This window comes from Cynocephalus volans, chromosome 9 (genome assembly GCF_027409185.1).
Source record: "Cynocephalus volans isolate mCynVol1 chromosome 9, mCynVol1.pri, whole genome shotgun sequence".
Classification (NCBI taxonomy): domain Eukaryota; kingdom Metazoa; phylum Chordata; class Mammalia; order Dermoptera; family Cynocephalidae; genus Cynocephalus; species Cynocephalus volans.
The window spans coordinates 80,952,686-80,971,938 of NC_084468.1; the positions used below are offsets into that span (position 1 = coordinate 80,952,686).

Below are 19,253 nucleotides of genomic sequence, written 5' to 3' on the forward strand. Positions count from 1 at the left end.
ATGAAGGTTCATTGCTAATATGCATAAACAAGTTAAAAATGCCATTGTTACAACTTTGATCTGAGTAAAGATAAAATGCTCATTTTTAGTAATGAAATATTGTAATCAGTAGACATAGCTCTGTATCGTACACATATTGTGTTCTGTCTCTCCTGCTGATGTACCCATCTTATGTGAGAGAAAAGGGGAAAATGTGATTTTTATAAACAGACACTTAGGGAAAAAATGGCCTATGCAAACGATGTACTTTATAGCAACACTGGAATATGTGTTCACTTCAATGCTGACTGAATAAAATTATCATGAGAATTGATGCATGACAATGGCTGACAATTTCTTATTCTTTCACATCACACCAGTTCTTGAGATGATAGCTGTCATGCAGAGATGTGTGAGTATCTCTATTGCACGTGAAGTAACCGCACATGACCCTACTTTTTCCTCTTGGAAGCTGAAACCTGAATTCTTAGACTCCACAATGAATAAATATTTCAGAAATGTGTTATGTAATTTGCTTTTGAAAAATAGATTTACTTCTTGTCTGTAAAGGTTTAAAAAGAGATTGACATAGTCATTTGCAACTTCAAAGATGTAAAAACAGTAGGTACACTGACTCTGTAACTGCTGCAATATTCTAGCCAAAGTTTTGTGAATTATACTATATCTTACTTTCAGAAATGTAATGTACCATTGCACAGGAAAGAAAATCTAATGATGACCTTGAAGTTTTAAGTTATCTTTTGACAATGCGGTGGTTTCAGCATAGTCACAAGACCAGTTCTATGTATAATTCCTCAGAAATGAACATGAGGATAAATTATAAAAACTAGAGAAATGCGGCTGAAATAGATTTTACTTTTTAGAGTAATGAAAGAATACAAATATTAAGGAATTAAGTAACTATTAAAGCTTACAGATAAAATACTAATAAACTAACCAACTTACTAATAAATCATATTCTAATAAGCTAACTTACTAACAAATCTTATTCTTGATAATTTAATATCTCTAATCTTTACTGGTGCCTTCAAGACTGTTTTTTGCATTTTGCTGATATGGCTGAGACTTACAGCTATTAAATAACTTCTTCAAGTACATTGTGTTAAAAATAAGCATTGAATCTTTGTTCGTCTAATTTGCTCCCAGCCATCATGGAGTAACAAGCACTGGACTAAGTTCCTGCTTTAAACAACTACAAAACTGAGCAAAGTATTTAAAAAAAAAAATGCTTTTTTAGACATTGGTCAGCAGAGAGCAATGGACTTTGATTCCTAAAAGGTTGTAAACAATTAAATGATTCCAACAATTACCCCAGCTTTATGGACGCTGGCAATTTCCAAACTGGAGGCACAGAGATGTAGATACAAAACAGAGCTTGTCAGCCTCATTGAGTTGAGGAACTAAGAGATCAGAGTGTGAGAAGGCTGAGGTGGTTGGTAGTTTTGAAGACATGTAGGAAAAAGAGAAAGCTATGTAGGAAAAAGAGAAAGCTATGCAGGAAAATCCTTGCAGAAATTTGCATAGGGGTTCTCTGGAGCCTTGGCTGAGTATTGGGCCATCCATGAATAGAGAGAAATTCTACAAGGCTGGGCAAAGAATGACAGGAGCAGAACAATTCCCAGAGCTCACACGTGATGTGGAGACTTTTGAGATAGGTTTCATTTTAGGGGACCTTATTGTACCAAGACTTAAAAAGCATATATAAAAAGTATGTACAAGTATTTATCTTCAAGTTACGTAGGAATTAATAGATATTTAGGTGAGCAAAGTTATATAAAATAGGATAATCCCACACAACTTTCTATTTCACTGTTTTAAATCTTATATTGATTTCTCAAAAGGTCCAGATTTTTATTAGGAAAACACATGTTCACCTATCACTTTGGAGCTCCAAGAACATGTTGGTGGTGGTGTTACTTTACAGCTGACATAAATTAGCATTAGGTAAACAGATGAAAAAAAAATGTCACAGAATATTTTTTTTGTTTACATCTTAGAAATCTTCCCTATCAGTAGGGAAAAGCAACCTTAAAAATACAACATAATAATTAACTTTTAGTTTACAAAAGAAAGAAGTTTTAATAAAACCTTGTATGCTTTTCCAGTCCCTCTCAAAATTTCTCAGAGTCCTAGATGACAGCCTTACCAATGAGAAAGCTAGTACCCAAGTGGGACTTGGATTCTTTCAAAGGCACAGTAACAGGTTTTGGTCAATAGGAGAGCATTTATCAAATCACCATCCATAGCACTAAATGGTACTCTCCGGTACTCTGAAATGAGAAGAGATATCTTTAAAAAGCACCCAACCTGGGAATAATTTACTCATCTGTCAGCTTCTGGAATGTAAACACATTTTTAAAATTCAGCTCCCTCTGGGGAGGTGAGAGGCAGTCAAGGGGGGAACCACCATACTGCATGGAGGTCCCAGAAATGGAAAAGTTGGTCAAGGAAAGGAAGGCAAATGCATACTTTTTCAGGATACACCCCTTGGGTTTTGTAATAATCATTCAAAATACAAACAAGTTTTGGTTTTAAGGTGTTGTCTCACCCATGTCCATGTAAACTGCTTAGTAATTATTTTACCCTGGAAACAAAAAGTCCATCATGCTTGAAACTGAACTTGAGAGTCTTGCATGTTTAAAATCTTTCGGAAAGAAATTTCATGTTCTCTAGGTGACGAAAATTAGCATGAGCATATAAACTTTACATTTTTTAGGGTTTTTTTTTTTAATTTTGTAGATTTGGAGGGTGTTTTTTTTCTCTTTTCTCTTTTTTATTTTTAACCATTACTAGTGGCATGATTTTTGAATCAGGAAAATCAAATGTTTGTACTAAATTTTTTCCCATTGATTCTTATGTAGAGTAATGTACTCTGCAATTCAATTAAAAATAACAAGCTGCTGTATTGTTTCCAGCCAAATGTAATCTCCAAGACCATGGTCAATAAAGCACTCAAGAAAATCAAGTATTGAGGCCAAATGATCTGAGGACTACAGAGGAATAAAGAAGCAACCAATTAGCATTTGAAAGCAAGGTCTTTTACTTTTTCAAAAGTCAGGGGAGGTGGGGGTTGGTGGGGAGATCACCCATCAAGAACAAAAGGTTTGAAAAATATCCCACCTTTTATTTATGAGTCTTTTCAAAATTTTAAGAATGACCTTCCTTTGGTCATCAGCCCCAAGAACTAAAGTGCGTTTCAATCATGTAATGTTACCTTTGAGGACACTCCCAGAGTACACACCGAGAAATGCAAGAATAAATAAGAGGGTACTTCAAAAAGCTCACGGAAAGATTATATTATCTTTCAATTCTAATTTTCATGAACTTTTCAAGTACCCTAGCAGAACCAACATTCGTTTTTTTAAATCACTCCTAAATGGCATTTGCTCCATAAAATTAAGATTCTAATAGGTGGGGTATAAGTGTTAGAGATAGTTTTAGGGTAAACATTTCAATTTATTATGCAATAGAATATAGAAATAGAAAAAAAAATTCATACACGTTTATATTTTCCCATAAATTATGGAAACTTTCCTCTCACTCCTTAATTTAAGTCCTTATAATTAATCCAATCCTGCAGTCCATATCCACAGTCCTTAGAATAAGAGCTGGCACGGATGTCATTTTTCTGTGCCTTATTATTAATTTTACTAGTATTTTTAGTAATATTCTTTTATGTGCTTATTTTATGAAACAAGAAATATTGCCTTTGTAGCTCTAAGTTCAGGTGTCTCCACATTTTTTTGTAAATCCCTACAGATTTGTCTCTTGCTTTTAAATATCAGCACCTTTCTGCTCTCTACTCATGCTTCTGCCCTCTGTGCAGGAGATCTTTTCTTTTAAGTTTCTCACTGTGCTTCATAATAAAATCAAAAGAAAGAGGTACATCCTTCAGAAAGCATTTGGCTCACCAGAAATAGAAAACCTGTCACCTTATTCTTAAAATCTTAGATCAGCCTGGCCAGTGGCTGAAATAGTAAGTGCAGTTTCTACAAAGGGTACAGAGTTGAGTTAGTGAAATTATGATATACCTTGTCCTCTCCAGATCTCAATTCAGGGAAGAGACTATCTTTATTCAAGAAAATGACTAATACTGATAAGAGCAAAACTTCTTCTCTACTGGCTTGCGTTCCAGTGGTTGGGGGCTTGCAGATTAATTGACAACAGATCAACAGGAGAAAACACAAGGTTTATTTGCATGTGCATGTGGAAGTCAGTCAGTAATGAGTAACCAGCTGAATACCCAGAAGTAAAGGTTTATATATCAACTTAAAAAAAAAGGAAGGGGGAGGTCATTGGGGCTTCAGTGGGTAGTCTGTCTTCTTCCAGGAATTAGCAGAAAACTCTCTTGGAGAAGGGTTAATGGCAGCTGTATTTGTAGGAGAGTTTTCCTTAGTCAGGTAAGGGAAGTTCAGGTAAGATTTCAAATGTTTTCATCGTAAAATATTCTTTAGGCCAAACCCAATCTCTTCAATGTGCTGACTAAAGTTGAAGTGTGGCTTGGGAGAAAAAAAGTATGAATGATTTTGTTTCAGATACGAAAAGGAATTTTTCATATAGGGTGGAGAGATAGAGAGAAAGGCTGATTTTGACATCACCATGTGTTTTTAAAGGCTAGCCTGAGTTCTTGAGTTCCTTTTCTCTTATCAGCCATGCAGCTTCTGCACCACGCCCCTACGCACATGCATAGTCATATGCTACCATGAAGAACTCACGTATACCTGGCAGCAAATATAAAAGCAATCTAAACAGTTAATATAGACGTTAGAGTCAGACAATGCTGGGTTCAAATTTCCATCTTTCTTACTAGTTCTGTAACCTCAAGTACTTCTATTTATTGACTCTACCCTCAAGTCTCAGTTCCCTCCTGTAAAATGACAATAACAATAGCAGAGAATTCCAAGAACTAAATGAGATGATGAATATAGCACGATAAGGATGATGGCTGGCATATAGTTTTTTTCTGTTGTTACTTTATATTTGCTTCTTCCTTTAGCCTGAAAATATGTTTAAGGTAAAAAACATTTTAAGACCCTGAATCTCCTTTATTCTACTAATTCTTTTCTCAGACAAGTGTCTTGGACTCTTCGGTTCTTACTGTCTCTACTCTGTTTTTATCTTCAAATCACTGAAAGTTGGCTTCTATTCTCACTTCTCCGAAGAAACTACTTGTCAAAATGTCTTTATGATCTACGTAATAAATAAAATGGAGCTTTCAGGCCTTACCTCTCTGGACCCCTCACCTCCACTGGAATCCACTGGCAACTCACTCCTTGAAACCTTGTCTTCTCTTGCATCCTTTAATGTCTTCCCATGATTCTCTTCTGATCTCTCTACTCCTGCCTCCTTCATTGGATTTTCCTCTTCCAGAGTTCACCCTGGCTCCTACTATACTTTACCCCTCAATGACTTCATTTACTTTCTTGAAAATTATGAACAAATTTTTATTTCCCTACTCTGGCCTCTCCCTCATTCTTCAGAATTATTTATCCACAGTGTTATTGAAAAACATATTCTACATTCAATGTCAAAAACTTAGAAAACTTGGAAAACAAAAATGAACAACAAAATCATCTATAATTCCTCCATCAAAAAGTTACCCTCTAATGTTTTAGTGTCTGTAACTTACTAGCTAAAATAAACTTTTTCTTGTCTATAAAAATGGAATTGTAGTTCCAAACTCATAGGACTACTAGGTATAAATATACAAGAAATAAAAATATGCAATATTTTTAAATGTACCCAGCACACACTAAGTCCTATATGGATGTTTGTTGCTATTAGTATTAGTATTAATGTTATTATTTTTAAAATTTTAAAGTTGCACGCACTGTGGATAGTTTTGAATGTTTTCCTCCCATTTGGCAATATAAACATATTTTTAATGTAATTAGATATTTTTTGTATAATAGATGGATCAACAGTTTTTTTGGCTACTTAAGGAATAATTTTTACCTCAAATTGTTGAGGTAAAGTTGCCTCAAATGTCTATTAATTTATCCAGGTTTCTATGTAATTCCCAGCATTCTAATTGCAACTTGATACTTTTTTCCTAATTGATTGAACTATGTTGGAATGCAAATGAAAATAATGTTTTTACAGTGATATTTTAAATCTCTGTATAAAACAGACAACAATAAACAAATCAATCCCAAACTTAAAAATGTTATTCTTAAAAAAATAAACTGTGGTCCAACTCTAAGCAGATGACCATGTAACGGGGCATTGAGACACTGAGCCTGATGACTCATTGTGCTGTATAGTAGTCTGTTCTATGGACAGACTTTAAAAAAAAAATCAATCCCTAATTGTTGGGCATTTAGGTTGTTTTCAACTTCTCCCTAAAGAACTTACAATAAACATTCTTTTAGATACATACTTGTACTTATTTATGATAATATCCTTAGATGTAAAATTACCAGATAAAATTATATAAAATTTGGAGTCATTTGATTTCTTGTTGTGAATTTGTTTTCTGGAAAAGTTTCACCAGTTTTAATTCATATAAATAGTGTATAGGGAAGCCTACATCTTCACGTGCTTGCCAATAAACGTTAACTTTTTTTCATCCTTGCCAATCTGACAAATGATAAATAAAATAGTTTTTATTCTAATTTGTGTTGCTCAAAGGTGTGTTAAAAGAACAAAAATAAATAACTCACCCTCAATGTTTGCTATTGAACTTTGTCCTTTTAAAATTTAAGCTTTAAAGATTATGACGTTAATGATTTTTACTTCTTCTAATATTATTTCTCATTTACATGATTGAGTCAAAATTATGCAGGAATTTAAAAGGTACATAGTTTCATGCTTCTTTCTATTAAATTTGAATGTGTATTAATTTTATATTCAGTATGCAGGTTTTAACAATATACTGTCTTTGATCTATACTGAACATTCACCTTGGGGACTTTAATCTATTGATTAAAAGCTTTAGTTCCTCTAAAAAAATTATCATGACACATACTCCAAATAAAAAAAATTCAAGGACCGTCCCAGTAGTCCATACTTTTCCAAAGACTGATGCCCACTGAGGCTCTCTAGAAGGTATGACATAGCACTGCATTTCTTCTCACTAAGTACTAATAACCCCTCAGTTCTACCTTCAGAAGAATACCTGGAATCCAATGACATCTTATCAAATCCGTTTTACTACCAAGGCATGATCAGCTCACTCCTGATTTATTGCAAAAGACTCCTAATTGATCTCCCAGCTTCTTCCTCTGCACCTTCCAGTCTATTGTCAATAGTAACAGTCAGCTGTCTAGTAAACTGTTAGAACAAGCCAGATCACGTCCCTCCTCTGCTTAGAGCCCATCTGGCTTCACGTTTCAGTGGCCTCCTAGCTCAGTCAAATTAGTAGCTAAAATTATTGCAGTGGCCTGAAGAGTTTATTTAAGCTCCACCCAACATAAATGCATTTCTTCTCAGACATTGCTTACTGTCTTGCCCTAATTCCCTCAGTTCCAGCCACACTAGTATCTCTTTTGTTTCTCATACATGTCAGAGACTCTTATCTGAAATATTTGTCCTTACTTTTTCCCGTGTCTAGAATGCTGTGTGTACAGAGGCTCTTCCTAATTGAAGGTAGAATCCTTTCTCACATACTCCTTGTTCTCACTATCTGTTTAATTTCCCTTCACCACACATCACCATCAGACATAACATACATACATGCATCATAAATAATATACATATACACATAAAACTTATTTTGTTTGTCACTTTCACTAGAATGTAAGTCTAGAAGGATAGAGATATTTGTTTATTGTTTGTTTTGTTCACTGCAATATTCTTAGCCTGTGTCTGGCATTAATGCTCTTTTGAATGACTGAATAAATATCTGAATTTCTTCTATTTCCTTATAAGCAATATTATTTTGGATAGAAATACCACTAATTCTAAAACACTTTTGATTTTTATATGGCTTTTCTTTTAAATACTTATATGGGTTTTTGCTGTATTCCAATATTTAGTTAACTTCAGTTTACTGTTACATTTATTATTAAATGCTTCTATATCCTGATATAGAATAGGTCATATCATGAGCTTCAGTTGACTTTTATTAACATTATTGTGCTTAACAATATTTTAACAGAAATGTGACTTTATCAGCCAGAGTGTTTGTAAACATCATCATCATTCTAAAGTCAAATATTGCCAAGTCTTCAGTTAAACATCTTGTAGACTTCTGACGTTTGGTATTTCCATTCACTTCTTACAGCTGCAAAATGCGATATCTCAAAACATGTTCTTGAAAGTACTCTGTACCTAATAAATTATTAATAAATATTCATGGAGTAGAATTGACTCTTGTATGTAGATATGCACTAGTAAGATTCATTTAAGTGTTAAATTTGGCAATATAATAAAATCTTGGACCAAACAAACCAACTAAACATATTATCTAGCACTCCTCTTCAAGAAGCCGTCTGAGAGTCTTGTATTTCTCAGTTTATATACAGAGATCATGTGGTCCATAAAAATCTTAGTCTCCTAAATTGTATTTTCAAATGCGTGCTGGGGAAAACCAATAAATGAGAAATTTAGGATTATTGTGACTGGCTATTGTCCTTGGTAATCTTGTAGTCCCAGTTGTAGCATTCTATATTTGTTTCAGATTCTCATGTAGAAAAGAAACAAAACTTTTATTTTGTTTTGTTTACTCTCCATTTAGCATCTAAGTCTCTAAGATATGACCATTTTATAATTTGAAAGCAATGTCTAAAATTAAAACTTTTATTTTAAAAATGAATCACTTTACGTACTAGTAACTTTAACTTTATGTCCAATTTAAAGTAATTTTTATCTAAATACTTGCTTACAAAATAGGAATCAGAAATAATATATAAGATATGGGTTTAGGAAGTTAGGATGACTAAAATATTTTTATTTACTTCTATCATTTGTAATTAAATCTTATTGTTTGGTAAAAATATTTAAACAAAGATTTTTAAAAAATGAGTTTAGTGCAATGTTTCCTATACATTTGCTCGTCCATAAAATTTTCTTTTAAAAATGTTTTTATTGCATATCCCTATGATCTGCTTTTCTTCTCTCCATGCAGCTCAGATACTCTTCTTTACAACACCTAGATTGCTTCTTCTTCTCCAGCTGTTTCCAATGTTTGTTTTTCTATCCTGATGTCTTGATATCTTTGTAATAGCAAATTCTATACTTCTACCCATTTTTAACTTGTAAAAATTTCTAATACTTATATATTAGTAATTCTATAAACAATAATGAAGTTTTCCCATGGAGAATAGAATAGTGGTTATCAATCCTGCATATATCAAAACAGAATGTGTCATCCTTAAGCAAAAAATAAGCTCATACCATGCGTAAAGACAATTCGTGTTCCCTCAATTCCAGCCGCTGTACCTCTTCTGTCTGTTAAACTTGTCGGAGATTCTTACCTGACATATTTGTACGTACTTTTTCCTATGTCTAAACACTCTGTCTACAGAGGCTCTTCCTAATTGAAGGTAGAGTCAATTAGGCTTCAGCCAGGAGCATGTTTTATGGAAAAAAATGTTTAAACAGGCCATTAAGAAATGTTTTCGTGCTTTCTTTAATGTCTTTGAGCTGTGTGTGAGAGCAGAATTCTAAGAAACTTCCAGTGACTCATTCTTAATTTTGGCCATCTTGGCATTCTGTAAAGTCATGTATATTAAAACCTCCAAACAGCTCTCACTAAAGTCTTGGCAGTAGAGCTTATAACTTGTACTCATCAGAAGTGTCAGATGCTTTATACAAACGCTATCACTAGCAAACAATATTACATAGTTATTAAAATATGGGAATTAACTACAAAATCTACAAGTTACAGTGTTATAAATCAACTAAGCAATTAGTATGAGATTTTTTAAGTGACTGAATACAAATTCAGATTTATGAAGTTATTATCTAATAACCCAACAAGTGATGTGAATAAATCCTTGCTAACATGAAAATTATCAAACGCTGAAACACCCTTTTCTACAAGCAGGTCTATGGATCCTCATGCTAATGCACTTAGACTGATAAACTATAGACATTCTGTGAAAGCTTTGTTTATTCCAGTTGCTGAAGCTTGTGCTTAGAGAGTCTGTCATTCAAATGATCAGCAAATCATAATCTGCAATTTGTTTTCATTTAATAGGCAGCATGTTTTTACCAATTTAGACTCAAGTTCCATTAATACTCTTTGAAACTAACTGCTGGAAAATGAATTTTAACAACAGGATTTTATCATTTCTTTTTTTCTCTCTGCCCCTATAACTCAGACATCTACTCACACTTTGAAAATATATGTTACATCAGCATAGGCCATAATCTCCCGTCGCCTTAACTGTTGCAAAGGACCCCTAATCCTCACTCCTGCCGCAATCCATTCTACACTCTACTCTCAAAATTTCTTTCTTATTATCCTATTTCCCTTCAACAAAATCTCCAGTTCTCTATTAAATAAAAAGCAGACACTAATATGGCTCCAATACCTTCCATTCTCTTGTCCCAATTAACATATTTTAAAAATGTTTTTGTTTTGTACTGCAATATAACACACATACAGAAAAAGCATTAACCATTAGTTAATGAATAATAAAGTAACACTCAGGTAACCACTGCCCAGAACAAACATCAGAACATTGTCATTACTACAGGAGCCACTTCCTCTTGTGTGTCTTTCTGATTATACCCTCCCCAGCATTCCAGAGTAACTACCCAGAGATGATCACGTCTTTGATTTTCTTTATAATGTCTCCACCTAGGTGTGAATTCTTAAATAACATAGTTAATTTTAAAAGTTATTAAATGTTACATAAATGGAACCAAATTCTGTTTTCTTTGAGTACTGCTTTTTCCATTCAAATTACTCTTTTAAAAATTTATTCATATTAGTATATAGCTCTAGTTACTTCGATTTTAAGCAGTTTAGTATTTCATCGCATCAATATACCACGATATATTTATCTGTTCCATGTTGATGGACATTTGGGTTTTTAGATTATTTCCAGACTTAGGCTATTACAAACAATGCTGTTATAAACATTCTTGGGCATATTTTTTGGTACCCAATATTCTCTTGTGTTCATGCCCAAGGAGTGAAATTGCGAGGATGTAGCTACATATATCTTCATACTAGATAAATAAATATGTTACATTCAAAAACATGCAATATTAACTTGTATGTAAGTATCTTCATACTCTAGTAGATATGTCAAGATGTTTTCAAAATGGTTGTACCAATTTACACATCCAGAGAGGTAAATGATAGCTCTGATTTCTTCATTTGAAAAGCACTTGGAATTATCAGACTACCTCTCTTTCTGTTCTTCCTCTTTTTATTCTTACTTTGAGATTTTCTATCTTTGTTTATTCTTGTTGCATCTGGGTATTAATTCTCTGACCTATTGCACTAATTCATTCTTCATCTGTTTGTTGTCAGCTGATAAACTCGGTCATTGTGTTCTTAACGTTGGTTATTGTCTTTTCAAATTCTGAAATTTCTGTTTGATTCTTTTTCAACTCTGTAATGATACTTTTTGTAGTTTCCTGTTTCCCACTAATTTAAGATAAACATTTGCCCTTTATTTCTTTAAACACAGTAAACGTAATACTTATAACGTGCACCTAGAAATTCTAATATCTGAATTCTGAAAGATATTTCTGTTTGTTATTTCTGCTGGTTCTAATATATGTAGCATTATTTTCTTTCGCCTGATGTCTTTGATTTTTGTTTTGGACATTGTATTTAAAAAGGTATTTGCAGGTTATAATGTTAGGCTTAAATTGAAGACACTTTTCTCCAAAGAAGTTTGTGTGTTTTTTGTGTCAGGCATCTGGGGTCTCTACCAGCCTAGCCCCACCTTAAACTGTGTTAAAATTTGAGATAAACTATGCAGTCTTGGATTTTAATCCATAGGATGGAAAAACTGAAATTCAAAAAGGTGAAGTTGAAAAAAAAAAAAAAAAAAAAAAAGGCACATTAAGTGAGCACTTCTGAAAAAGAAAAAAAAAAATAAATAAAAAATAAATTGCTTGTTCTTTCACTAAAAAAAAAAAAAAAAAAAAAAAAAAACAAAAAGGTGAAGTTGAAGTAAGATAAATTATGATGCCTCCTTCTTTGTAATTTACTGTGTGACTTTGAGTTGAACTCTTAGTTCTTAAGTTTTCTCATCTATTAAAAAAGTACATAAGTACATGGCTGGTCACCCCCAAAATTATGATTTTCTTTTTTTTTTTTACAGTTTCCGTGGTATTTCTTTGTTGTTCTGTTAGTACCAGTTATGGTGTGTGTCACTTTTTGTTTTTCATTATATTTTCTTAGTACGGTGAGTACATTTCCCACTACTAGGTTACTGTTATTTTTAAAGTGGTGCCCATGACTTTTTACTATATTGCTCAATATAGTGAGTATAGTACCTTGATGCGGTGACTGCTCAATAAATGTTAAACGGATAAGTCAATGTGTGAATAAATTTTGGAAATAGGTGCACACGTAAAAGTGATTAAACCAAGCTAAGTATTGTTTGTCACAGAGAAGGAACAAGTATCATTTCTATTATAGACCCCAGACCTTCAATCTAATTTCTGTTGCTGTGTTTACCTGTCCAATATATTGGCTGATTGTCCTAAGAGAGAACAACTGGCCTGAGTTAGAATTTACAAATACTGATCCAAATCTGTAATAGAGCTTAAAAATTAAGTTTTAAAAACATTGAGGAAAGATAGGACATAATAAAGGTTTATTTGGGGCATAAAATTTGAAAGGCATGTTCATCAATAATTCTTCAACTCTCTTTGAAAGGGCCTTTTAGCGTAAGCACTTCTGTTTTGTACCGTTAATCAATTGTAGGTGACATTGTTAGGAACAGATTTTGACAAGAGACTTATGAAAGGGATTCATTTGCCTAGGGTTTTACTTATAAAGGTAGAATTAAAATCATTTCTAGAAAAAAATTTAGCATACTAAGGAAATATAACAATTTGGCCTATTGAACAATTGCTCTAAAGAGATATGAGTAAAAATGAAAAAGAATCACTGATAGTTCATATCAAAGTATACATTGGGATATTATTGTCACATCCATCATTTAGCTATGCAATACAGTTAAATTCTTAATTCAAGTGTCACCTACTTCAAAGAGTGTTATTCAACTTCCTCGTGATTAATACTGCTAAACATAACAGATTTGTTAAATTTTGAAGGTACTAAAAAGGAGAGGATGCGTATGACCCAAAATTATTGGTAGAAGAGCCAGTCAAACAAGATCTTCCATGAATCCTCTTTCAGCTGGTTTGCCAGTTGATAGATATATGAAGTCTAGAAATGAGTGAGCTACACGTAAGAAAATAAGTGCATGCTTTCTGTTGCCATCATTTGTAACACAATACAGATATCCAAGGCTGTATTAATTTTAGAACTTCCTAATCTTTTTTACATTCTCCCTGAATTTGATATTTATTTTGGAATTCTTTTAATCCATTTTGATTCTAATGACCTCAGAACCTCTCAGAGTATTTGTGCAATCCATAGTTATTGATAATGTCTATATTTTATCCAAAAAATTAAAGGAAAACTAGCTAATTCTGCCAATTGTCTGGAATTTTAATTACATACTTTGAAATACACAAATATCTGGAATTACCAAGACGAGTGATATTGTATACATAACATTAAAGGTTTGATTGAATTTTCACTTTTCACTCAGGTATTATGGTGTCATTTAAATTAAAGTCAGTATTATTAATATTTGACTCACTCTCAAAACCTTTTATCTACTGATTTAATAATCTATCAATATTCACTAACATTAAATACTACTATAAAAGAAAAAAAATCAGCAACTTAACAAAAAAAGATTGAAATTCTTTCTTTCTTTCTTACATTTTAGAACCCTAGAGAGTTGGAGTCTGGTACGGCATTTCAAGTGTCAGGGACAGACTTCTTCCTTGTTTCTCTTCCCTGTGTGGTCTTAGATACCAGGCCACCAGCCATTGAGTTTATTCCAGCTGACAAGTAGGAGGGGACAGCGAGAAAGGTTGCACAACCACCCTGCTTCCATCACATTGGCCAGAATTAGACACTTGACCTCACCTTTTCTGAAGTAGGACTGCAGATTGTCTTTATTCCCAGTAGTGCTAAAATGAAAAAAAGTTATAATTAGGGAGGAAGAAAACTGCTACAGGGGCACAGCCTAACTTCTCATTTACTGATTCATTTTACTGTGAGATAACATACAAACAGTTAAACAAAACTAAATTTTTTAAAAAAGAAAACGTAAGTAGTTTAGAAAACCAAGATTTAAAAAAAATATTGCAAATACTGCAATATCAGTACACTTATATATGAGCATCAAACTTAGTAGTGATTTTCTGGGTAGCCAAAATGAAAAGGAATACCTCGATAATTAGTTGCATTATTTTTATCATTTTAAAAGAGGCATTAATGAGGCAAAATGAAGTTCTTTGACCCCAAACAATTCAAAAATTTATCTTATGGTAATTCTTAGGGAAAAAAATGAGTGTTATGGTGGATAATATTCCTATAAAAGGTGCAGTGATTTTATAAGGCACTTACTTAGTGTCTTTGAATAAAAGCCAAAAGCAAAATGTTGTTTTACATCTCAATGAAGGCTATTTTGTGAGTCCCCACGGAAAAATGATTCAAAGAGAAAATCTTTGGGTATTCTGGCTTAGGCCCAAGGAGAGATTTTAGCCTGCTCAGAAAGCTAGATGAACTGTATACACTATGAGTGGTTATCTGTAAATATTACTGTTGCTGAAACATATCTGAATAAGTTTAGGAAATTAAGGAACCGATTATCTAATTTTCTATAGTCTGACAGCATGTTTCAAACCAATTGAGCTCTCTTAACATTAGGTGTTCTGGAAAGTGAAAGGGGCCTATTTATTAGCTTTAAGAAGACAAATATGAGAAGAGATGAAAGAGATAGAAGCAGAAACCAATTTGTCGAATTTACTAAATTAGACAGTTTACCAAAACTTAAGTGAATTTCTCATAGCAGTAATGAAGCCATTTTTGCAGCGGAATGTGTCTTTATATCAAAGTTACAAAATTACTTAGCAAATAACTCCCAGCAAATCGATGCCATAAATTTTAACTAAATTATATGTTCTTAGAATTTTTTTTTATCTTCTCAGAGTTGTATGTGGGTTATATTTGTTAAAATATTATTTTATGTACTTTTTACATATATAGACAATAAATGTCTGAGAATAGACACCATAAATCCATAGTTTGGTATATATTTTATTATTGATGACTCTTAGATTGGTCCTAAGATGGCAAGAAAAATGAGCTCATGACCCCTAAAGCTTTTTAGTAGCTTTCATTTAATTTTTGATATAGCAATAATTAAATGACAGATGACAACAAGAAACTGGATGATTAAATGCTGTCAGATAATATGATGTGTTAGTGATGCATAAATTATATTCTTATGTTAATTCTCTCAAAGTGTAAAGCAATTTTTATACTCTATAAGCAAAACCCTTCAAATAATTAATTTTTTCCTTTTAGGAAGCAATACAAATTGACATCAAGGATTTCTCTTATTTCCATATAGGAAGAACCTTTTGTAATGGTCTCTGAAAATGTCTTGGGTAAGCCGAAGAAATACCAGGGCTTCTCCATTGATGTTTTGGATGCCTTATCTAACTACCTGGGTTTTAACTATGAAATTTATGTTGCACCGGATCACAAGTATGGAAGCCCACAAGAGGATGGGACATGGAATGGCTTGGTAGGAGAACTAGTATTCAAGGTAAGAAAGAGTTCATTTATTTGTTTATCTCATACCTAAAGGTTTAACTGTAACCCTGGAAGCTAATTTCATATAAAATAAGTGTGATGCATTTAGATTAGTTAAGTGTTAGGTGGTAGTGTTGAATTCAAAAGTCTCACCCAATACTATTTTAAGAACTTTGTTGAAAGACAGATGAATGACAAAGCTAAATTTTAAAATATTTTCTGTAACAGGAAAGGATTCTGAATAAAGCCTTACCTTTGCTAGACTTATACCCTAAATGTTTTGTCAGTATATGCTACGTGATGAAGTCACAATGTACTTCACAAACAATTCATAGCATTGTTTTCTTTTAAAAATTCAATGCTATTAAAAAAAAAAAAAGAAGTCCTGATCACTTAGAAACTAATCATTTAGTTTTGGATTCTATATTTCTTTTTGTTCTTTCAGTTTTCACAAAGGTATTTAAAATCCCTGTTTTTTTCTTTAGTTCTATTAGAGCTTATTTCAATTTTTAAAGTCTTGTTATTTATAATTATTATGTCTTACTGATAAATTGTTGAAAAGTTGGATTTAGGTTTATAACTTACTATTTGATTTATACGTGTCCTATTTTTTTTTGTTTCTTTTCTTTTCTTTTTTTTTTTTTTTCCTTCCTTTGGGTTAATTGAATATATTTTAGTATTTGATTTTATTTCCTCTATTGCCTTTTTAGCTGTATATCTTTATATTTTTTTTTGTCTGTGGTTAGTATGGAGATCATAATGTGCATTCATAATTTATTGCATTCTGTCTAGAATTGTCATACCACTTTACATAAAAAAGTAAACTTGCAGCAATATTATTTCATTTATACTGACCCTATCCTTTGTGCTGTAGTGCCCATATATTTATATTTTATTAACTACATAATAAAATATTATAGTTTTTTATTTCAACAATTAGTTGTCTTTCAAAAGTGTTACAGAAAAACAAGACAGCTTGCTGGCATTTTACCGCTTAGCTACTACATCTGGGGCTTTTTATTCCTTTTGGATATCTGAGCTTATACCTGATAGCATCTACCTTCAACCTGAAGAACTTTCTTTAGAATGTCTTGAAATACAGTCCTATAGGTGGCATATACTCTCAACTTTTGTTTACCTTAAAATGTCTTTATTGACCCTCATTTTTTAATGATAGTCTTATTAGATATCAAACTGAATTGACAGGTTTTTCAAAAATTTTCATCTCTTTAAAGATGTGATTCGATTGTCCTTTGCCGTATATTATTTCTGATAAGTTTGCCATCATCTGTACCCTTGCTCCATATATGTAGTATCTTTGTGTGGAGTGGGTGCTGTTTTTCAATTCTCTCTTCATTTTTGATGTTTAGAAATTTAATATGTTCTGCCTAGATATGAGATATGATTTTCTTTGTATTTATCTTGCTGGGTTCACTGAGCTTCTGGGATATGTTACATTTAATGAATGTAGGCAATTATTTCTTGAAATTTTTTTTTCTAGATTTTTCCCTTTCTGTTCTCTTTTTGAGGCTCAGAGAACATTCATGTTAGGCCACTTAATGTTAACTCTAAGTCACTGAGGCCTTGTTTATTTTATTAAAGTATTTTTACTCTCTGGCCTTCAGATTCAATAATTCATCTTTATCTGCCTTCATGTTTACTAATACTCTGCCATCGCCAATTTTCTAAGCCCATTTAGTAATTCTTTCATTCCAGATTGCTTACTTTTCAGTTCTAGAATTTCAATTTTTTAAAATAATTTCTATTTCTCTGCCAAAATTCCCCATCTTTTTACTCATTATGACCATCTCTTTTTATACATCTGTCATCTCATTTATAATAACTTCTTTAAAGTCCTTGTCTCCTAAAATTTCAACATCTCTATCATTTCAGGGGGAATTTATATTGACTGCATCTATCTGGTTCTTCCCATTTCTGGTTATATGTGATTGTACACTGGACATTGCAGTTGATATATTGTTGACACTTGTGATTAGGTCTCTGAGATTGTGTATTCTGAAGAGGACTGATTTTTGTTTCAGCAGACAGTTAAACTACTATCTGTTTCCCCGAATTTGTGGTTTTACAAATTGTTAAGGAATATACATTTGATTTTATTCTAGTTCCTAGGGCAAATCTCCTGGTTTCAGTAATACATTTATTCCTAAGCTATAGCCTTCTGGAGTTTCCGTGAAAAGGCCTGTAGCTCTGATTAAGCTCTCCTGACTTAGACAGACTCAAAATTCAATCTCTATTGCCCCTGTCATGTGCAGCAATTATAATCTCTTGTTCATCTCTTCTAGCTTCCTAGCTGTTGCTTTCTGCTGATTTTCTTATCCCCTGTACCTGTGCAGTTTAGGGGTCAGCCAAGGATTCGAGGAAGTTTATACATAGATTTGATGAATCACCCCTCTGTGGCTCTTTCCTTTCTGTGATTTCCCCTTTCAATTTCTGGCCACGCTGGCTGACTCAAACTCCATCTTCTGACTTTCTGCTTGAGCTCTATCTACCCTGTGTCATCTTCACTGAGGTGAGTCCTCGGCGAATAAGCTGCAGAAAAGAGGGTCTCACACAGTACAGTTACTGTTCTCGATGGTTGAATACCCTCCAGTTTCTGCCTGCTTTTGGTTACTCTCTGGTCCTTTCAATTTGTTTTTGTTGTTGTTGTTGTTTGTTTGTTTGTTTGCTTTAATTTGATCCAGAATTTACCATTTTTATTCTTTTAGGGTTAATCTAATAAAAATTATTCTGTCATTGCCAGACCTGGAATAATTTCTCAAATATTTAAAAGTATTAAGTATTTAAAAGTATTTAGGAGGATAAGGGATCTGACTAAGTTGTTTCCAAGGGTTGGAGAAGAGAAGAAATAAAAGGCTTTTAAGGCAATGATAGGAAAAATAATAAAGCTGTTTTTATATACTACAAAACCCTACTAAATTCAGTTTATTTAATAGGCCAGTTACATATGGAATTTTATTAGAGAAGCATTGATATCAGTATTTTTAATAGGAAATGAGGAATGATCAATCCTTATCCCTAGTATTAAAACCATGCTATTTTATCTTCTATTCTGTTACTATAAACCCACAAACCCAGTGTTTCACCTTTATATCTCTGAGGAGATGTACCTGATCTGAACCCAGATTAGCAAATATGTTAAAATAAGGGTAAAGAAAAGAAAAAGGCATAATATAAATTTATCCTATAGAGATACTGGATAAAATCCTTAGCGAGTTATTATGCTAACAAACTTCATTTGCTATATGCACGTTAAAGATAAAAAGCATTTAATTAGTCTGTTGGTATTGTTTTTCGTTTATATTATGCACTTGCTCCAGTTATTTAAATTTTTGAAACTTGTTTTCTTACCTATGAAATAGGAAGTACAAGTATGTCAGTGGTAAGATCACTTCCAACTGAGTTTATATGATTGTTCAATGGTGATTTCTAGGGGTGGCACTGAAGCTTCAGAGTTGGGTTGATCTCATGTTAGAGG

General features: G+C 32.7%; 1 protein-coding gene across 2 annotated transcripts in view; it reads left to right on the forward strand.

The window, feature by feature from the left end:
• Positions 1-19,253, forward strand: part of GRID2 (glutamate ionotropic receptor delta type subunit 2) — a 1,394,934-nt gene that overhangs the window by 1,066,198 nt on the left and 309,483 nt on the right. For both annotated transcript variants that reach the window (XM_063108375.1, XM_063108376.1), the window contains one exon: positions 15,573-15,770. In XM_063108375.1, the coding sequence (XP_062964445.1) occupies positions 15,573-15,770 (198 nt within the window). The remainder of the gene's footprint in view (positions 1-15,572; positions 15,771-19,253) is intronic.